The sequence below is a fragment of the Chiloscyllium plagiosum genome, unplaced genomic scaffold, assembly GCF_037043375.1.
Source record: "Chiloscyllium plagiosum isolate Xiang-an unplaced genomic scaffold, Cpla_swu_hap1 HiC_scaffold_1, whole genome shotgun sequence".
Classification (NCBI taxonomy): domain Eukaryota; kingdom Metazoa; phylum Chordata; class Chondrichthyes; order Orectolobiformes; family Hemiscylliidae; genus Chiloscyllium; species Chiloscyllium plagiosum.
Window position 1 is genome coordinate 165,340,443 of NW_028270139.1, and position 22,564 is coordinate 165,363,006.

The 22,564-nt window shown below is 53.0% G+C and overlaps 1 protein-coding gene across 1 annotated transcript in view; it reads left to right on the plus strand.

The window, feature by feature from the left end:
- LOC122552966 (V-type proton ATPase subunit B-like) overlaps nt 1-22,564 on the plus strand; it is a 177,795-nt gene that overhangs the window by 154,734 nt on the left and 497 nt on the right. The window contains exons 11-13 of the mRNA XM_087991994.1: nt 13,728-13,810; nt 17,639-17,743; nt 21,986-22,115. Coding sequence (XP_087848120.1) covers nt 13,728-13,810; nt 17,639-17,743; nt 21,986-22,115 — 318 coding nt within the window. The remainder of the gene's footprint in view (nt 1-13,727; nt 13,811-17,638; nt 17,744-21,985; nt 22,116-22,564) is intronic.

The following is a 22,564-nucleotide window of genomic DNA, read 5'->3' on the forward strand; positions in this document are numbered from 1 at the left end:
ACAAACTGGACAGTCACTCACACAGACTGAACAGTGACACACACAGACTGGACAGTGACACACACAGACTGGACAGTCACACACACAGACTGGACAGTCACACACACAAACTGGACAGTCACTCACACAGACTGAACAGTGACACACACAAACTGGACAGTCACACACATAGACTGGACAGTGACACACACAGACTGGACAGTCACACACACAGACTGAACAGTGACACACACAGACTGGACAGTGACACACACAGACTGAACAGTGACACACACAGACCGGACAGTCACGCACACAGACTGGACAGTCACACACACAGACTGGACAGTGACACACACAGACTGGACAGTCACACACAGACTGGAGAGTCACACGCACAGAATGGATAGTGACACACACAGACTGGACAGTCACACACACAGACTGGACAGTCACACACACAGACTGGACAGAGACACACATAGACTGGACAGTCACACACACAGACTGGACAGTTTCACACACAAAGACTGGACAGTGACACACACAGACTGGACAGTCACACATGGACCGGACAGTGACACACACAGACTGGACAGTCACACACACAGACTGGACAGTGACACACACAGACAGGACAGTCACACACACAGACTGGACAGTGACACACACAGACTGGACAGTAACACACACAGACCGGACAGTCACACACACAGACTGGACAGTCACACACAAAGACTGGACAGTCTCACACACTCACTGACTGGACAGTGACACACACGGACAGGTCAGTCTCACACACACAGACCGGACAGTCACACACACAGACCGGACAGTCTCGCACACACACTGACTGGACAGTGACACACACAGACAGGACAGTCTCACACACACAGACAGGACAGTCACACACACAGACTGGACAGTGACACACACAGACAGGACAGTTTCACACACAGAGACTGAACGGTCACACACACAGACTGGACAGTGACACACACAGACTGGACAGACACACACACTCACAGGACAGTGACACACATAGACTGGACAGTGACACACAAAGACTGGACCGTCTCTCTCACACACTCACTGGACAGTCACACAGACAGACTGGACAGTGACACACACAGACAGGACAGTCACACAGACAGACTGGACAGTTACACACACAGACTGGACAGTCACACACAAAGACTGGACAGTCACACACAAAGACTGGACGGTCTTTCACACACACAGACTGGACAGTGACACAGACAGACTGGACAGTCACACACACAGACTGGACAGTCACACACAAAGACTGGACCGTCTCTCACACACACAGACTGGACAGTCACACACAGGCCGGACAGTCACACAGACAGACTGGACAGTCACACACACAGACCGGACAGTCACACACGCATACCGGACAGTCACACACACACGCGCACACACACACACACACAGACCGGACAGTCACACACACAGACTGGACAGTCACACACACAGACTGGACAGTCTCACACACACACTGACTGGACAGTGACACACACAGACAGGACAGTCTCACACACACAGACCGGACAGTGACACACACAGACAGGACAGTCTCACACACACAGACAGGACAGTCACACACACAGACCGGACAGTCTCACACATAGACTGGACAGTTTCACACACAGACTGGACAGTTTCACACCCAGACTGGACAGTCACACACACAGACTGGACAGTGACACACACAGACTGGACAGTCACAAAGACAGACCGGACAGTGACACACACAGACTGGGCAGTCACATACAGACTGGACAGTCACACACGCACACACACTGGACAGTCTCACACACACAGACCGGACAGTCACACACACAGACCGGACAGTCACACACACAGACCGGACAGTGACACACAGACTGGACAGTCACACACACAGACCGGACAGTGACACACAGACTGGACAGTCACACACACAGGAGGAGAAAGTGAGGATTGCAGATGCTGGAGAACAGAGCTGAAAATGTGTTGCTGGAAAAGCACAGCAGGTCAGGCAGCATCCAAGGAGCAGGAGAATCGACGTTTCGGGCATGAGCCCTTCTTCCTGAAACATCGATTCTCCTGTTCCTAGGATGCTGCCTGACCTGCTGCGCTTTTCCAGTGACACACATAGACTGGACAGTTTCACACAGAGACCGGACAGTCACACACAGAGACCGGACAGTCACACACACAGACTGGACAGTCACACACACAGACTGGACAGTCTCACACACAGACTGGGCAGTCTCACACACAGACTGGACAGTTTCACACACAGACTGGACAGTCTCACACACAGACTGGACAGTGACACACACAGACTGGACAGTGACACACACGGACTGGACAGTCACACACACAGACTGAACAGTGACACACACAGACTGGACAGTCACTCACACAGACTGGACAGTCACACACACAGACTGGACAGTCTCACACACAGACTGGACAGTCACACACAGACTGAACAGTTTCACACACAGACTGGACAGTCTCACACACAGACTGGACAGTCACACACACAGACTGGACAGTGTCACACACAGACTGGACAGTTTCACACACAGACTGGACAGTTTCACACACTGACTGGACAGTCTCACACACAGACTGGACAGTCACACACACAGACTGGACAGTCTCACACACAGACTGGACAGTCACACACACAGACTGGACTGTCATACACACAGACTGGACAGTTTCACACACAGACTGGACAGTGACACACACAGACTGGACAGTTTCACACAGAGACCGGACAGTCACACACACAGGCCGGACAGTCACACACACAGACTGGACAGTCACACACACAGACTGGACAGTCTCACACACAGACTGGACTGTCATACACACAGACTGGGCAGTTTCACACACAGACTGGACAGTGACACACACAGACTGGACAGTCTCACACACAGACTGGACAGTCTCACACACAGATCGGACAGTCACACACACAGACTGGACAGTCACACACACAGAGACTGGACTGTGACACACACAGACTGGACAGTCACACACTCAGACCGGACAGTCACACACACAGACTGGACAGTCTCGCGCACAGACCGGACAATCTATCACACAGACCGGGCAGTCTTGCACACAGACAGGACAATCTTGCGCACACAGACCGGACAGTCACACACACAGACCAGACAGTCTTGCACACACAGACCGGTCAGTCACACACACAGACTGGACAGTTTCACACACAGACTGGACAGTCACACACACAGACTGGACAGTCACACACACAGACTGGACAGTCACACACACAGACTGGACAGTTTCACACACAGACCAGACAGTTACACACACAGACTGTACAGTTTCACACACAGACTGTACAGTTTCACACACAGACTGGACAGTCACACACACAGACTGGACTGTCATACACACAGACTGGACAGTTTCACACACAGACTGGACAGTGACACACACAGACTGGACAGTGACACACACAGACTGGACAGTCGCAAACGCAGACCGGACAGTGACACACACAGACTGGGCAGTCACACACAGATTGGACAGTCACACACGCACATACACTGGACAGTCTCACACACAGACCGAACAGTGACACACACAGACCGGACAGTCACAAAAAGGCTGGACAGTCTCACACACACAGACCGGACATTCTCGTCCACAGACCGGACAATCTCGCACACAGACCGGACAGTCTTGCACACAGACAGGACAATCTTGCGCACACAGACTGGACAGTCACACACACAGACTGGACAGTCACACACACAGACCGGACAGTCTTGCTCACACAGACCGGACAGTCTTGCACACACAGACCGGACAGTCACACAGACAGACTGGACAGACTTGCACACACAGACCAGACAGTCACACACACACAGACCGGACAGACTTGCACACACAGACCAGACAGTCACACACACAGTCTGGACAGTCTCACACAGACCGGACAGTCACACAGACCGGACAGTCACACACACAGATAGGACAGTCACACACACATACCGGACAGTCACACACACACGCGCACACACACACACACACACACACACACAGACCGGACAGTCACACAGACCGGACAGTCACACACACAGACCGGACAGTCACACACGCATACCGGACAGTCACACACACACGCGCACACACACACACACACACACACACACACAGACCGGACAGTCACACACACAGACCGGACAGTCACACACACAGACTGGACAGTCACACACACAGACGGGACAGTCACACACACAGACTGGACAGTCACACACACAGACTGGACAGTCACACACACAGACTGGACAGTCTCACACACACACTGACTGGACAGTGACACGCACAGACAGGACAGTCTCACACACACAGACCGGACAGTGACACACACAGACCGGACAGTCTCGCACACACACTGACTGGACAGTGACACAGACAGGACAGTCTCACACACACAGACAGGGCAGTCACACACACAGACAGGACAGTCTCACACACAGACTGGACAGTTTCACACACAGACTGGTCAGTTTCACACCCCTACTGGACAGTCACACCCACAGACTGGACAGTGACACACACAGACTGGACAGTCACAAAGACAGACCGGACAGTGACACACACAGACTGGGCAGTCACATACAGACTGGACAGTCACACACGCACACACACTGGAAAGTCACACACACAGACTGGACAGTGACACACACAGACCGGACAGTCACACACACAGACCGGACAGTGACACACAGACTGGACAGTCACACACACAGACCGGACAGTGACACACAGACTGGACAGTCACACACACAGGAGGAGAAAGTGAGGATTGCAGATGCTGGAGAACAGAGCTGAAAATGTGTTGCTGGAAAAGCACAGCAGGTCAGGCAGCATCCAAGGAGCAGGAGAATCGACGTTTCTGGCATGAGCCCTTCTTCCTGAAACATCGATTCTCCTGTTCCTAGGATGCTGCCTGACCTGCTGCGCTTTTCCAGTGACACACATAGACTGGACAGTTTCACACAGAGACCGGACAGTCACACACAGAGACCGCACAGTCACACACACAGACTGGACAGTCACACACACAGACTGGACAGTTTCACACAGACTGGACAGTCTCACACACAGACTGGACAGTCACACACACAGACTGGACAGTTTCACACACAGACTGGTCAGTTTCACACACAGACTGGACAGTCTCACACACAGACTGGACAGTGACACACACAGACTGGACAGTCACACACACAGACTGGACAGTCTCACACAAAGACTGGACAGTCTCACACACTGACTGGACAGTCTCACACACAGACTGGACAGTTTCACACACAGACTGGACAGTCTCACACACAGACTGGACAGTTTCACACACAGACTGGACAGTTTCACACACTGACTGGACAGTCTCACACACAGACTGGACAGTCACACACACAGACTGGACTGTCTCACACACAGACTGGACAGTCACACACACAGACTGGACTGTCATACACACAGACTGGACAGTTTCACACACAGACTGGACAGTGACACACACAGACTGGACAGTTTCACACACAGACTGGACAGTTTCACACAGAGACCGGACAGTCACACACACAGGCCGGACAGTCACACACACAGACTGGACAGTCACACACACAGACTGGACTGTCATACACACAGACTGGACAGTTTCACACACAGACTGGACAGTGACACACACAGACTGGACAGTCTCACACACAGACTGGACAGTCTCACACACAGATCGGACAGTCACACACACAGACTGGACAGTCACACACACAGAGACTGGACAGTGACACACACAGACCGGACAGTCACACACTCAGACCGGACAGTCACACACACAGACCGGACAGTCTCGCACACACACTGACTGGACAGTGACACAGACAGGACAGTCTCACACACACAGACAGGGCAGTCACACACACAGACTGGACAGTTTCACACACAGACTGGACAGTTTCACACCCAGACTGGACAGTCACACACACAGACTGGACAGTGACACACACAGACTGGACAGTCACAAAGACAGACCGGACAGTGACACACACAGACTGGGCAGTCACATACAGACTGGACAGTCACACACGCACACACACTGGACAGTCTCACACACACAGACCGGACAGTCACACACACAGACCGGACAGTCACACACACAGACCGGACAGTGACACACAGACTGGACGGTCACACACACAGGAGGAGAAAGTGAGGATTGCAGATGCTGGAGAACAGAGCTGAAAATGTGTTGCTGGAAAAGCACAGCAGGTCAGGCAGCATCCAAGGAGCAGGAGAATCGACGTTTCGGGCATGAGCCCTTCTTCCTGAAACATCGATTCTCCTGTTCCTAGGATGCTGCCTGACCTGCTGCGCTTTTCCAGTGACACACATAGACTGGACAGTTTCACACAGAGACCGGACAGTCACACACAGAGACCGGACAGTCACACACACAGACTGGACAGTCACACACACAGACTGGACAGTTTCACACAGACTGGACAGTCTCACACACAGACTGGACAGTCACACACACAGACTGGACAGTTTCACACTCAGACCGGACAGTCACACACACAGACCGGACAGTCTCGCGCACAGACCGGACAATCTATCACACAGACCGGGCAGTCTTGCACACAGACAGGACAATCTTGCGCACACAGACCGGACAGTCACACACACAGACCAGACAGTCTTGCTCACACAGACCAGACAGTTACACACACAGACTGTACAGTTTCACACACAGACTGGACAGTCACACACACAGACTGGACAGTCACACACACAGACTGGACTGTCATACACACAGACTGGACAGTTTCACACACAGACTGGACAGTGACACACACAGACTGGACAGTGACACACACAGACTGGACAGTCGCAAACGCAGACCGGACAGTGACACACACAGACTGGGCAGTCACACACAGACTGGACAGTCACACACACAGACTGGACAGTTTCACACAGACTGGACAGTCTCACACACAGACTGGACAGTCTCACACACAGACTGGACAGTCACACACACAGACTGGACAGTTTCACACACAGACTGGACAGTTTCACACACAGACTGGACAGTCTCACACACAGACTGGACAGTGACACACACAGACTGGACAGTGACACACACAGACTGGACAGTCACACACACAGACTGGACAGTTTCACACACAGACTGGACAGTCTCACACACTGACTGGACAGTCTCACACACAGACTGGACAGTCACACACACAGACTGGACAGTCTCACACACAGACTGGACAGTTTCACACACAGACTGGACAGTTTCACACACTGACTGGACAGTCTCACACACAGACTGGACAGTCACACACACAGACTGGACAGTCTCACACACAGACTGGACAGTCACACACACAGACTGGACTGTCATACACACAGACTGGACAGTTTCACACACAGACTGGACAGTGACACACACAGACTGGACAGTTTCACACACAGACTGGACAGTGACACACACAGACTGGACAGTTTCACACAGAGACCGGACAGTCACACACACTGGCCGGACAGTCACACACACAGACTGGACAGTCACACACACAGACTGGACAGTCTCACACACAGACTGAACTGTCATACACACAGACTGGACAGTCTTGCACACAGACAGGACAATCTTGCGCACACAGACCGGACAGTCACACACACAGACCAGACAGTCTTGCACACACAGACCGGTCAGTCACACACACAGACTGGACAGTTTCACACACAGACTGGACAGTCACACACACAGACTGGACAGTCTCACACACAGACTGAACTGTCATACACACAGACTGGACAGTCTTGCACACAGACAGGACAATCTTGCGCACACAGACCGGACAGTCACACACACAGACCAGACAGTCTTGCACACACAGACCGGTCAGTCACACACACAGACTGGACAGTTTCACACACAGACCAGACAGTTACACACACAGACTGTACAGTTTCACACACAGACTGGACAGTCACACACACAGACTGGACAGTCACACACACAGACTGGACTGTCATACACACAGACTGGACAGTTTCACACACAGACTGGACAGTCACACACACAGACTGGACAGTCACACACACAGACTGGACTGTCATACACACAGACTGGACAGTTTCACACACAGACTGGACAGTGACACACACAGACTGGACAGTGACACACACAGACTGGACAGTCGCAAACGCAGACCGGACAGTGACACACACAGCCTGGGCAGTCACACACAGACTGGACAGTCACACACACAGACTGGACAGTTTCACACAGACTGGACAGTCTCACACACAGACTGGACAGTCACACACACAGACTGGACAGTTTCACACACAGACTGGACAGTTTCACACACAGACTGGACAGTCTCACACACAGACTGGACAGTGACACACACAGACTGGACAGTGACACACACAGACTGGACAGTCACACACACAGACTGGACAGTTTCACACACAGACTGGACAGTCTCACACACTGACTGGACAGTCTCACAAACAGACTGGACAGTCACACACACAGACTGGACAGTCTCACACACAGACTGGACAGTTTCACACACAGACTGGACAGTTTCACACACTGACTGGACAGTCTCACACACAGACTGGACAGTCACACACACAGACTGGACAGTCTCACACACAGACTGGACAGTCACACACACAGACTGGACTGTCATACACACAGACTGGACAGTTTCACACACAGACTGGACAGTGACACACACAGACTGGACAGTTTCACACACAGACTGGACAGTGACACACACAGACTGGACAGTTTCACACAGAGACCGGACAGTCACACACACTGGCCGGACAGTCACACACACAGACTGGACAGTCACACACACAGACTGGACAGTCTCACACACAGACTGAACTGTCATACACACAGACTGGACAGTTTCACACACAGACTGGACAGTCACACACACAGACTGGACAGTCTCACACACAGACTGGACAGTTTCACACACAGACTGGACAGTCTCACACACAGATCGGACAGTCACACACACAGACTGGACAGTCACACACACAGACACTGGACAGTGCACACACAGACCGGACAGTCACACACTCAGACCGGACAGTCACACACACAGACCGGACAGTCTCGCACACAGACAGGACAATCTTGCGCACACAGACCGGACAGTCACACACACAGACCGGACAGTCTTGCACACACAGACCGGACAGTCACACACACAGACCGGACAGTCTTGCACACAGACTGGACAGTCACACACACAGACCAGACAGTCACACACACAGACCGGACAGACTTGCACACACAGACCAGACAGTCACACACACAGTCTGGACAGTCTACTGCAGACCGGACAGTCACACAGACCGGACAGTCACACACACAGATAGGACAGTCACACACGCATACCGGACAGTCACACACACACACACACACAGACCGGACAGTCACACACATAGACTGGACAGTCACACACAGACCCGACAGCCACACACACACACAGAGCGGACAGTCTCGCAGACACAGACCGGACAGTCTCGCAGACACAGACCGGACCGTCACACACATAGGCTGGACAGTTTCACACACACAGACTGGACAGTTTCACACACACAGACTGGACAGTTTCACACACACAGACTGAACAGTCACACACACAACTGAACAGTCTCACACACGGACTGAACAGTCTCACACACAACTGAACAGTCTCACACACAGACCGGACAGTCACACACACAAGCTAGACAGTCACACACACAGTCTGGACAGTCACACACAGACCGGACAGTCACACACACAGTCTGGACAGTCTCGCACACACAGACCAGACAGTCACACACACAGTCCGGACAGTCACACACACAGGTTGTACAGTCACACACACAGTCTGGACAGTCACACACAGACCGGACAGTGACACACACAGACTGGACAGTGACACACACAGACTGGACAGTTTCACACACAGACTGGACAGTCTCACACACTGACTGGACAGTCTCACACACAGACTGGACAGTCACACACACAGACTGGACAGTCACACACACAGACTGGACAGTTTCACACACAGACTGGACAGTTTCACACACTGACTGGACAGTGACACACACAGACTGGACAGTTTCACACACAGACTGGACAGTGACACACACAGACTGGACAGTTTCACACAGAGACCGGACAGTCACACACACTGGCTGGACAGTCACACACACAGACTGGACAGTCACACACACAGACTGGACAGTCTCACACACAGACTGAACTGTCATACACACAGACTGGACAGTTTCACACACAGACTGGACAGTCACACACACAGACTGGACAGTCTCACACACAGACTGGACAGTTTCACACACAGACTGGACAGTCTCACACACAGATCGGACAGTCACACACACAGACTGGACAGTCACACACACAGACACTGGACAGTGCACACACAGACCGGACAGTCACACACTCAGACCGGACAGTCACACACACAGACCGGACAGTCTTGCACACACAGACCGGACAGTCACACACACAGACCGGACAGTCTTGCACACAGACTGGACAGTCACACACACAGACCAGACAGTCACACACACAGACCGGACAGACTTGCACACACAGACCAGACAGTCACACACACAGTCTGGACAGTCTACTGCAGACCGGACAGTCACACAGACCGGACAGTCACACACACAGATAGGACAGTCACACACGCATACCGGACAGTCACACACACACACACACACAGACCGGACAGTCACACACATAGACTGGACAGTCACACACAGACCCGACAGTCACACACACACACAGACCGGACAGTCTCGCAGACACAGACCGGACAGTCACACACACAGACCGGACAGTCACACACACAGACTGGACAGTTTCACACACACAGACTGGACAGTTTCACACACACAGACTGAACAGTCACACACACAACTGAACAGTCTCACACACGGACTGAACAGTCTCACACACAACTGAACAGTCTCACACACAGACCGGACAGTCACACACACAAGCTAGATAGTCACACACACAGTCTGGACAGTCACACACACAGACTGGACAGTCTCGCACACACAGACCAGACAGTCACACACACAGTCCGGACAGTCACACACACAGGTTGTACAGTCACACACACAGTCTGGACAGTCACACACAGACCGGACAGTCACACATACAGACTGGACAGTCTCGCGCACACACTGACTGGACAGTGACACACACAGACCGGACAGTCTCACACACACAGACCGGACAGTCACACACACAGACCGGACAGTCACACACACAGACCGGACAGTCTCTCACACACACTGACTGGACAGTGACACACACAGACAGGACAGTCTCACACACACAGACAGGACAGTCTCACACACACAGACTGGACAGTCACACACACAGACTGGACAGTCTCACACTGACCGGACAGTGACACACACAGACTGGACAGTCACACACGCAGACGGGACAGTTTCACACGCAGACTGGACAGTTTCACAAACAGACTGGACAGTTTCACGCACAGACCAGACAGTCACACACACAGACTGGACAGTCTCACACACAGACTGGACAGTCTCACACACACAGACCGGACAGTCACACACACAGACTGGACAGTCTCACACACAGACTGGACAGTTTCACACACACAGACTGAACAGTCACACACACAGACTGAACAGTCTCACACACAGACCGGACAGTCACACACACAAGCTGGACAGTCACACACTCAGTCTGGACAGTCACATACAGACCGGACAGTCACACACACAGACTGGACAGTCACACACACAGACTGAACAGTCACACACACAGACTGAACAGTCTCACACACAGACCGGACAGTCACACACACAAGCTGGACAGTCACACACTCAGTCTGGACAGTCACACACAGACCGGACAGTCTCGCACACACACAGACCGGACAGTCACACACACAGACTGGACAGTCTCACACACAGACTGGACAGTCTCACACACACAGACCGGACAGTCACACACACAGACTGGACAGTCTCACACACAGACTGGACAGTCACACACACAGACTGGACAATCACCCACACAGACTGGACAGTTTCACACACACAGACTGAACAGTCACACACACAGACTGAACAGTCTCACACACAGACCGGACAGTCACACACACAAGCTGGACAGTCACACACTCAGTCTGGACAGTCACACACAGACCGGACAGTCACACACACAGACCGGACAGTCTCGCACACACACAGACCGGACAGTCACACACACAGACCGGACAGTCTCGCACACATACTGACTGGACAGTTTCACACACAGACTGTACAGTTTCACACACAGACTGGACAGTCTCACACACAGACTGGTCAGTTTCACACACAGACTGAACAGTCACACACACAACTGAACAGTCTCACACACAGTCTGGACAGTCACACACAGACTGGACAGTCTCGCACACACACAGACCGGACAGTCACACACACAGACCGGACAGTCTCGCACACACACTGACTGGACAGTGACACACACAGACAGGACAGTCACACACACAGAGATCGGACAGTCACACACACAGACCGGACAATCACACACACAGACCGGACAGTCTCGCACACACACAGACCGGACAGTCACACAGACAGACCGGACAATCACACACACTGACTGGACAGTCACACACAGACCGGACAGTCTCACACACACAGACTGGACAATCACACACACAGACTGGACAGTTTCACACACACAGACTGAACAGTCACACACACAGACTGAACAGTCTCACACACAGACCGGACAGTCACACACACAAGCTGGACAGTCACACACTCAGTCTGGACAGTCACACACAGACCGGACAGTCACACACACAGACTGGACAGTCACACACACAGACTGAACAGTCACACACACAGACTGAACAGTCTCACACACAGACCGGACAGTCACACACACAAGCTGGACAGTCACACACTCAGTCTGGACAGTCACACACAGACCGGACAGTCTCGCACACACACAGACCGGACAGTCACACACACAGACTGGACAGTCTCACACACAGACTGGACAGTCTCACACACACAGACCGGACAGTCACACACACAGACTGGACAGTCTCACACACAGACTGGACAGTCACACACACAGACTGGACAATCACCCACACAGACTGGACAGTTTCACACACACAGACTGAACAGTCACACACACAGACTGAACAGTCTCACACACAGACCGGACAGTCACACACACAGACTGAACAGTCTCACACACAGACAGGACAGTCACACACAGACCAGTCAGCATTATATCTCACCTGAAACACTCACTATGAGAACAGACAATACATCCCTCACATCATCCCTGCCTCCCCCCCCCCCAACCCCACCACTCACCCACCTTCCATACAATATAGCTATGACCAGCATTTGGACTACAGCGGTTTCAAGAGGGCAGCTCATCCCCACCTTCTCAAGGGGCAACTAGGGACAGGCAATAAATACTGGGCCCAGCCAGTGACACCCATGTCCCATGAAGGGAATCAATACCAAAACTGCACAGGGACTGTGGTGATCCAGGGCTCTCTGTGAGAATTGTGTAAAGAGTTTACAATCTGTTCCAGATATCACTCACCCGATCCCAGATCTAACAGGATTCATCACTGAAGGTCAGATCTATGTGGACCGGCAGTTACACAACAGGCAGGTGAGTGGGATCGCATCCACATCAGAATCCAGTGCTACGCGTGGAGGTGATCACAGGAATCCCAGGGTGGAGTAGAAACTGTCCAGAGGATGGTATCCAGGAATATGGGAACAGACATGTGAGGAAGGGGAGTAGGGCGGGAGTGCAGAGGGGTTATAGGAGAGAGAGGTATGGGAGGGGGATGGGGAGGTGGGTATGGGGGGGTGAATAGGAAGTAAGACGGGGAGGGGGAATGGGGGGAAGATGGGGAGAGGAGATGGGGAGGGGAATGAAGAAAAATGTGGAGGGGGAATGGGAAGGGGGATGGAGAGGAAGTGTAAAGGAATATGGGGAGGGGGATGTGGAGGGGATGGGGTGGAGAGATGGTGGATTGTGTGGGGGAGAGGGGAGGAGGGTGGGAAGGGGGCATGGCAGGAGGATGGGGAGTGGGAATGGGAAGACATGAGGATGGTGGGATGATGGATTGGGATGGGAATGTAGATGGGGAAGCGAAAGGGGACAGGGCAAGGAGGGGGGATGGGAGGGAGAGGAATGGAGGGGAATGGGAAGGGGCGTGGGAAAAGGCAATGGGAAGAGGAATCTGGGGAGAAGAGGAGGGGGAGATATTGAGGGTGAGGTGAATGGGGGAGGCGAATGGGAAGGGGAATGAGGGGGAGAGGGGGAGATGGGGAGAGAAATGGGAGGGGAATGGGGAAAGGGCAATGGGAAGGGATGGGGAGGGACTGCAGATAGTATGGGAGGGGGAAGGAGAGGAGGATGGGGTGTGTGAGAGGGGAATGGGGAGATGGGGAGGGGAATGGGAGATGGATGGGGAATGGGGAGATGGGGAGGGGAATGGGAGATGGATGGGGAAAGGGCAATGGGTAAGGGGAGTGAGGGGGGGAATGGACAGGGTGGGGAGGGCAATGAGTAAGGCGAGTGAGGAGGGCAATGAATAAGGGGAGTGAGGAGGGCAATGGGTAAGGGGAGTGTGGGGGACAATGGGTAAGGGGAGTGAGGGGGACAATGGGTAAGGGGAGTGAGGGGGACAATGGATAAGGGGAGTGAGGGGGACAATGGGTAAGGGGAGTGAGGGGGACAATGGGTAAGAGGAGTGAGGGGGACAATGGGTAAGGGGAGTGAGGGGGACAATGGGTAAGGGGAGTGAGGGGGACAATGGGTAAGGGGAGTGAGGGGGACAATGGGTAAGGGGAGTGAGGGGGGCAATGGGTAAGGGGAGTGAAGGGGGGAATGGGTAAGGGGAGTGAGGGGAGAATGGGTAAGGGGAGTGAGGGGGCAATGGGTAAGGGGAGTGAGGGGGACAATGGGTAAGTGGAGTGAGGGGGGCAATGGGTAAGGGGAGTGAGGGGGCAATGGGTAAGGGGAATGAGGGGGGAATGGATAAGGGGAGTGAGGAGGGCAATGGGTAAGGGGAATGAGGGGGGGAATGGGTAAGGGAAGTGAGGAGGGCAATGGGTAAGGGGAATGAGGGGGGAATGGGTAAGGGAAGTGAGGGGGGCAATGGGTAAGGGGAGTGAGGGGGGCAATGGGTAAGGGAAGTGAGGGGGGCAATGGGTAAGGGGAGTGAGGGGGGCAATGGGTAAGGGGAGTGAGGGGGGAATGGGTAAGTGGAGTGAGGGGGGAATGGGTAAGGGGAGTGAGGGGGGGAATGGTTAAGGGCATTGGAAAGAGTAATCAGAGGAGAAGGGGAGGGAGAGATACGGAGAGGGAGGAGAATGGGGAAACAGCAATTGGTAGGGGAATGGGGGAGAGGATTGGGAGGGGAATACAGTGGTAATGGGGAGTGGAATGGGGCGGGGAATGTGGAGAGGAGTGGGGGAGGGGAGTGGGGAAGGGAATGTAGAGGGGAGTGGGGGAGGGGAGTGGGGAGGTGATTGTGGAGGGGAATAGGATGGTAATGGGGGAGGGGAATGGGGAGGGGAATGTGGAGGGGGTGGTGAAAGGGCAATGAGGAGCGCAATTGGGGAGGGGATTGGGAGTGGTTGGGTGGGGAATGGGGAAAGGGTTAGTTGGAGGGATTGAAGGGTAATATTGAGGAGAGGGGTCTAATTGTTGAGGGGGCTGAGGCTGCCCTGTCATCTTCACTCTATCAACTGTCGCAGTGTGGTCATAGTGTCATAGAGATGTACATCATGGAAACAGACCCTTCAGTCCAACCCGTCCATGCCAACCAGATATACCAACCCAATCTCGTCCCACCTGCCAGCACCCGGCCCATATCCCTCCAACCCCTTCCTATTCATATACCCATCCAAATGCCTCTTAAATGTTGCAATTGTACCAGCCTCCACCACATCCTCTGGCAGCTCATTCCATACACGTACCACCCTCTGCGTGAAAATGTTGCCCCTTAGGTTTCTTTTATATCTTTCCCCTCTCACCCTAAACCTATGCCCCTCTAGTTCTGGACTCCCCGACCCCAGGGAAAAGACCTTGTCTATTTATCCTATCCATGCCCCTCATGATTTTATAAACTTCTATAAGGTCACCCCTCAGCCTCCGACGCTCCAGGGAAAACAGCCCCAGCCTGTTCAGCCTCTCCCGGTAGCTCAGGTTGTGAGTGGGCAACAGGCTGGATCCTCAGCTCCAGTCAGGGTGATTAAATACACCCAGACTCAGCGATGAACCCAGCCTGCCCGGTTATAAATCTCATCGGATTCACTAATGGGCTTGCAACTTGCTGACACTGAACGTGGTGGGGGGGAGGGGGGGAGTGAATCTGTGGAATTCCTTCCCACAGGGGGGTGTCGAGGCTGGGTCATTCAGTATACAGTATTCCAGGCTGAGTCAGACGGGTTTTTAATCAGTGAGGGGGTGATTTGAGAGTTAAGGGCGAATGTGTGTGTGTATGCATGTGTGCATGAGTGTGCGTGTGTATATGAGTGAGTATGTGTGAGTGAGAGAGTGTGTGTGAATGAGTGTGCATGTGTGTGTGTGTGTGAGAGTGAGTATGTGTGGGTGTGAGTGTGTGCGTGAGTGTGTGTCTCTATGCATGTGTGTGAGTGTGCGTGTATGCGTGAGTGTGCGAGTGTGTGCATGTATATGGGTGAGTGTGTGTGTGTGAGTGCATGAGTGTGCGTATATGAATGAATATGTGAGTGAGAGAGTGTGTGTGTGGGAGTGTGCAAGTGACTGTGTGTGTATGTGTATGAGTGTATGAGTGAGTGTGTGTGTACAAGTGAGTGAATGTGTGTGTGTGAGTGTGTGTGTATATGAGTGTATGTGAGTGAGTGTGGGTGTGTGTGTGCGAGTGAGTGTGTGTGTATGAGTGAATGTGTGTGAGTGAGAGAGTGTGTGTATATGAATGAGTGTATGTGAGTCAGTGTGTGTGTGCAAGTGAGTGTGTGTGTGTATATGAGTGAATGTGTGTGTGTGTATATGAATGAGTGTACGTGAGTGGGTGTGAGTGTGTGTGTGCGAGTGAGTGTGTGTGTGTATGAGTGAATGTGTGTGTGTGTATGTGAGTGAGTGTGTGTGTGTGTGTATATGAATGAGTGTATGTGAGTGAGTGTGTGTGCGAGTGAGTGTATGTGTGTATGAGTGAATGTGTGTGAGTGAGAGAGTGTGTGTGAGAGAGACAGCATTGCAAACCGTCATCACTCTTGGTATTGGGTTCCAGTTTATTCTCAAGCTGTTTGCTCAGGTTAATGACCCTCCTGCTCTTATTCATGATCGCTCTGTGAGTTCTATTGCAGGGCTGTGTCTGATCGGGGATATCTGATAGTTGCAGTGGGAGGGCTGTGAAAACAGACCGATGGATTGGGTCAGTTCGCGCTCCCAGTGTTGCCTGTGTAGCTCCCAATGCCAACGTGTCTGCTTCCCTTTCAGATCTACCCACCAATCAATGTGCTCCCCTCACTTTCCCGCCTGATGAAATCAGCTATTGGGGAGGGGATGACTCGCAAAGACCACGCCGACGTGTCCAATCAGCTGGTAAGGAGGGGAATGAAACACAGAGAGCATGCCATCAGGGGGCACCAACATGAACTACAAGGAACAGAAACAGAGACCTCAGAGGGAGCATTCAAATCAGGTTGAATGGATGAGTGAGATTGATAGGGAGAGCAGATATTGAGGAGAGAATGAGAGGGGGGGTGCTGGCCCACTAGTGCTATCGCTAGATTTATTCATCCAAAAACCCAGCTAATGTCCTGGGGACCCACGTTCAAATCCCACCATGGCAGATTGGGGAATTTGAATTCATGTGGAATTAAGAGTCTAATGATGATTGTTAATTGTTGACCAAGAAAATCCACCTGGTTCACTGATGCTATTTAGGGAAGGGGAACTGGCCGACATGTGACTCCAGACTCACAGCAATCCCCCCCCACCCCCAACCCAGGCAATTAGGGATGGGCAATAAGTGTTGCTCTAGCGACACCCACCTCCTGTGAATGAACAAAATGAGGCATCGTGATAGGATTAGGGAGAGAGAGTGTGCTGGGATTAGGGAGAGAGAGTGTGCTGGGATTAGGGAGAGAGAGTGTGCTGGGGTTAGGGAGAGAGAGAGTGTGCTGGGATTAGGGAGAGAGTGTGCTGGGATTAGGGAGAGAGAGTGTGCTGGGATTAGGGAGAGAGAGTGTGCTGGGATTAGGGGGAGAGAGTGTGCTGGGATTAGGGAGAGAGAGTGTGCTGGGATTAGGGAGAGAGAGTGTGGTGGTATTAGGGGGAGAGAGTGTGGTGGGATCAGGGAGAGAGAGTGTGCTGGGATTAGGGAGAGAGAGTGTGCTGGGGTTAGGGAGAGAGTGTGCTGGGATTAGGGAGAGAGAGTGTGCTGGGGTTAGGGAGAGAGAGTGTGCTGGGATTAGGGAGAGAGAGTGTGCTGGGATTAGGGGGAGAGAGTGTGCTGGGATTAGGGAGAGAGAGTGTGCTGGGATTAGGGAGAGAGAGTGTGCTGGTATTAGGGAGAGAAAGAGTGTGCTGGGATTAGGGAGAGAGTGTGCTGGGATTAGGGAGAGAGAGTGTGCTGGGATTAGGGAGAGAGAGTGTGGTGGTATTAGGGGGAGAGAGTGTGGTGGGATCAGGGAGAGAGAGTGTGCTGGGATTAGGGAGAGAGAGTGTGCTGGGATTAGGGAGAGAGAGTGTGCTGGGGTTAGGGAGAGAGAGAGTGTGCTGGGATTAGGGAGAGAGTGTGCTGGGATTAGGGAGAGAGAGTGTGCTGGGATTAGGGAGAGAGAGTGTGCTGGGATTAGGGGGAGAGAGTGTGCTGGGATTAGGGAGAGAGAGTGTGCTGGGATTAGGGAGAGAGAGTGTGCTGGGGTTAGGGAGAGAGAGAGTGTGCTGGGATTAGGGAGAGAGTGTGCTGGGATTAGGGAGAGAGAGTGTGCTGGGATTAGGGAGAGAGAGTGTGCTGGGATTAGGGGGAGAGAGTGTGCTGGGATTAGGGAGAGAGAGTGTGCTGGGATTAGGGAGAGAGAGTGTGGTGGTATTAGGGGGAGAGAGTGTGGTGGGATCAGGGAGAGAGAGTGTGCTGGGATTAGGGAGAGAGAGTGTGCTGGGGTTAGGGAGAGAGTGTGCTGGGATTAGGGAGAGAGAGTGTGCTGGGGTTAGGGAGAGAGAGTGTGCTGGGATTAGGGAGAGAGAGTGTGCTGGGATTAGGGGGAGAGAGTGTGCTGGGATTAGGGAGAGAGAGTGTGCTGGGATTAGGGAGAGAGAGTGTGCTGGTATTAGGGAGAGAAAGAGTGTGCTGGGATTAGGGAGAGAGTGTGCTGGGATTAGGGAGAGAGAGTGTGCTGGGATTAGGGAGAGAGAGTGTGCTGGTATTAGGGAGAGAGAGTGTGCTGGGATTAGGGAGAGAGAGTGTGCTGGGATTAGGGAGAGAGAGTGTGCTGGTATTAGGGAGAGAGAGTGTGCTGGGATTAGGGAGAGAGAGTGTGCTGGGGTTAGGGAGAGCGAGTGTGCTGGGATTAGGGAGAGAGAGTGTGCTGGGAGTAGGGGGAGAGAGTGTGCTGGGATTAGGGAGAGAGAGTGTGCTGGGATTAGGGAGAGAGAGTGTGGTGGTATTAGGGGGAGAATGTACGGTGGGATTAGGGAGAGAGAGTGTGCTGGGATTAGGGAGAGAGAGTGTTGTGGGATCAGGGAGAGAGAGTGTGCTGGGATTAGGGAGAGAGAGTGTGCTGGTATTAGGGAGAGAGAGAGTGTGCTGGGATTAGGGAGAGAGTGTGCTGGGATTAGGGAGAGAGAGTGTGCTGGGATTAGGGAGAGAGAGTGTGCTGGGGTTAGGGAGAGAGAGTGTGCTGGGATTAGGGAGAGAGAGTGTGCTGGGATTAGGGAGAGAGAGTGTGCTGGGATTAGGGGGAGAGAGTGTGCTGGGATTAGGGAGAGAGAGTGTGCTGGGATTAGGGAGAGAGAGTGTGGTGGTATTAGGGGGAGAGAGTGTGGTGGGATCAGGGAGAGAGAGTGTGCTGGGATTAGGGAGAGAGAGTGTGCTGGGGTTAGGGAGAGAGAGTGTGCTGGGGTTAGGGAGAGAGAGTGTGCTGGGATTAGGGGGAGAGAGTGTGCTGGGATTAGGGAGAGAGAGTGTGCTGGGATTAGGGAGAGAGAGTGTGGTGGTATTAGGTGGAGAATGTACGGTGGGATTAGGGAGAGAGAGTGTGCTGGGATTAGGGAGAGAGAGTGTTGTGGGATCAGGGAGAGAGAGTGTGCTGGGATTAGGGAGAGAGAGTGTGCTGGGGTTAGGGAGAGAGAGTGTGCTGGGATTAGGGAGAGAGAGTGTGCTGGGATTAGGGGGAGAGAGTGTGCTGGGATTAGGGAGAGAGAGTGTGCTGGGATTAGGGAGAGAGAGTGTGCTGGGATTAGGGAGAGAGAGTGTGCTGGGGTTAGGGAGAGCGAGTGTGCTGGGATTAGGGAGAGAGAGTGTGCTGGGATTAGGGGGAGAGAGTGTGCTGGGATTAGGGAGAGAGAGTGTGCTGGGATTAGGGAGAGAGAGTGTGGTGGTATTAGGGGGAGAATGTACGGTGGGATTAGGGAGAGAGAGTGTGCTGGGATTAGGGAAAGAGAGTGTGCTGGGATTAGGGAGAGAGAGTGTGCTGGGATCAGGGAGAGAGAGTGTGCTGGGATTAGGGAGAGAGAGTGTGCTGGGATTAGGGAGAGTGTGTGCTGGGATTAGGGAGAGAGAGTGTGCTGGGATTAGGGGGAGGGAGTGTGCTGGGATTAGGGAGAGAGAATGTGCTGGGATTAGGGAGAGAGAGTGTGGTGGGATTAGGGGGAGAGAGTGTGCTGGGATGTGGAGAGAGAGTGTGTTGGGATTGGGGGAGAGAGTGTGCTGGGATTAGGGAGAGAGAGTGTGCTGGGATTAGGGAGAGAGAGTGTGTTGGGATTAGGGGGAGAGAGTGTGCTGGGATTAGGGAGAGAGAGTGTGTTGGGATTAGGGAGAGAGTGTGCTGGGATGTGGAGAGAGAGTGTGCTGGGATTAGGGAGAGAGAGTGTGCTGGGATTAGGGAGAGAGAGTGTGCTGGGATGTGGAGAGAGAGTGTGCTGGGATTAGGGAGAGAGTGTGCTGGGATTAGGGAGAGTGTGTGCTGCGATTAAGGTGGGAGCATGCTGGGATGTGGAGAGAGTGTGCTGGGATTAGGGAGAGTGTGAGGAGTGATTAAAGAGGGAGACTGTGTGCTGGGATGATGGAGACAGTGTGCTGGGATTAGGGAGTGTGAGTGTGCTGGGATGTGGAGGGAGCGTGATGGGATGTGGAGGGAGTGTGCTGGGATGTGGAGGGAGTGTGATTGTTTGAGGAGGGAGTGTGCTGGGATGTGGTGGGAGTGTGCTGGGATGTGGAGGGAGTGTGCTGGGATGTGGAGGGAGTGTGATAGTTTGAGGAGGGAGTGTGCTGGGATGTGGAGGGAGTGTGATAGTTTGAGGAGGGAGTGTGCTGGGATGTGGAGGGAGTGTGATAGTTTGAGGAGGGAGTGTGATAGTTTGAGGAGGGAGTGTGCTGGGATGTGGAGGGAGTGTGCTGGGATGTGGAGGGAGTGTGATAGTTTGAGAAGGGAGTGTGCTGGGATGTGGAGGGAGTGTGCTGGGATGAGGAGGGAGTGTGCTGGGATGTGGAGGGAGTGTGCTGGGATCCTTCTTCAGGCTGTCTAACCTTTTGGATTCTCACTATGTCCCCACACAGTACTCTGTGTTTCCTCCTCTCTCTCTGTAACCAGTCCGGCTTTCCCTCTTTCTCCTGGACAGTACGCCTGCTATGCCATTGGAAAGGATGTCCAAGCTATGAAGGCCGTGGTGGGTGAAGAGGCTTTGACCTCTGATGACCTCCTGTACCTGGAATTTCTGCAGAAGTTTGAGAAGAACTTCATTGTCCAAGGTAAGGAGCTGCCCCACTTGGGAAGGAGTCACAATAATCCAGGAGCTCTCTCCCATAGCAGCTCTTAGGCTGTGTATTTACCTGAACCAACTGCCTGCTCCTAGCCTCACTGTAATGTGGCACAGTGAGTAATCCCAAGATTATAACCCAACAGCTCCTGCCTTTCCAATTCCCCTACCCTGGCATCCCTTTGCAGGACCTCATCTCTATCTCTCTGCCTACTTTGTTAATACCAAAATGGACCACAACCTCCTCCTGTCCCAGTATAACAGGCTTGAGGGGCTGAATGGCCTCCTGTGGTTCCACTGCAACAGATTTGAGGGGCTGAATGGCCTCCTGCTCTTTCTTTGTACCAACCTCAGGTGGCTGAATGGCCTCCTGCTCTTTCTTTGTACCAGCCTCTAGGGGCTGAATGGCCTCCTGCTGTCCCTATGTCGTTCTCACGGGTA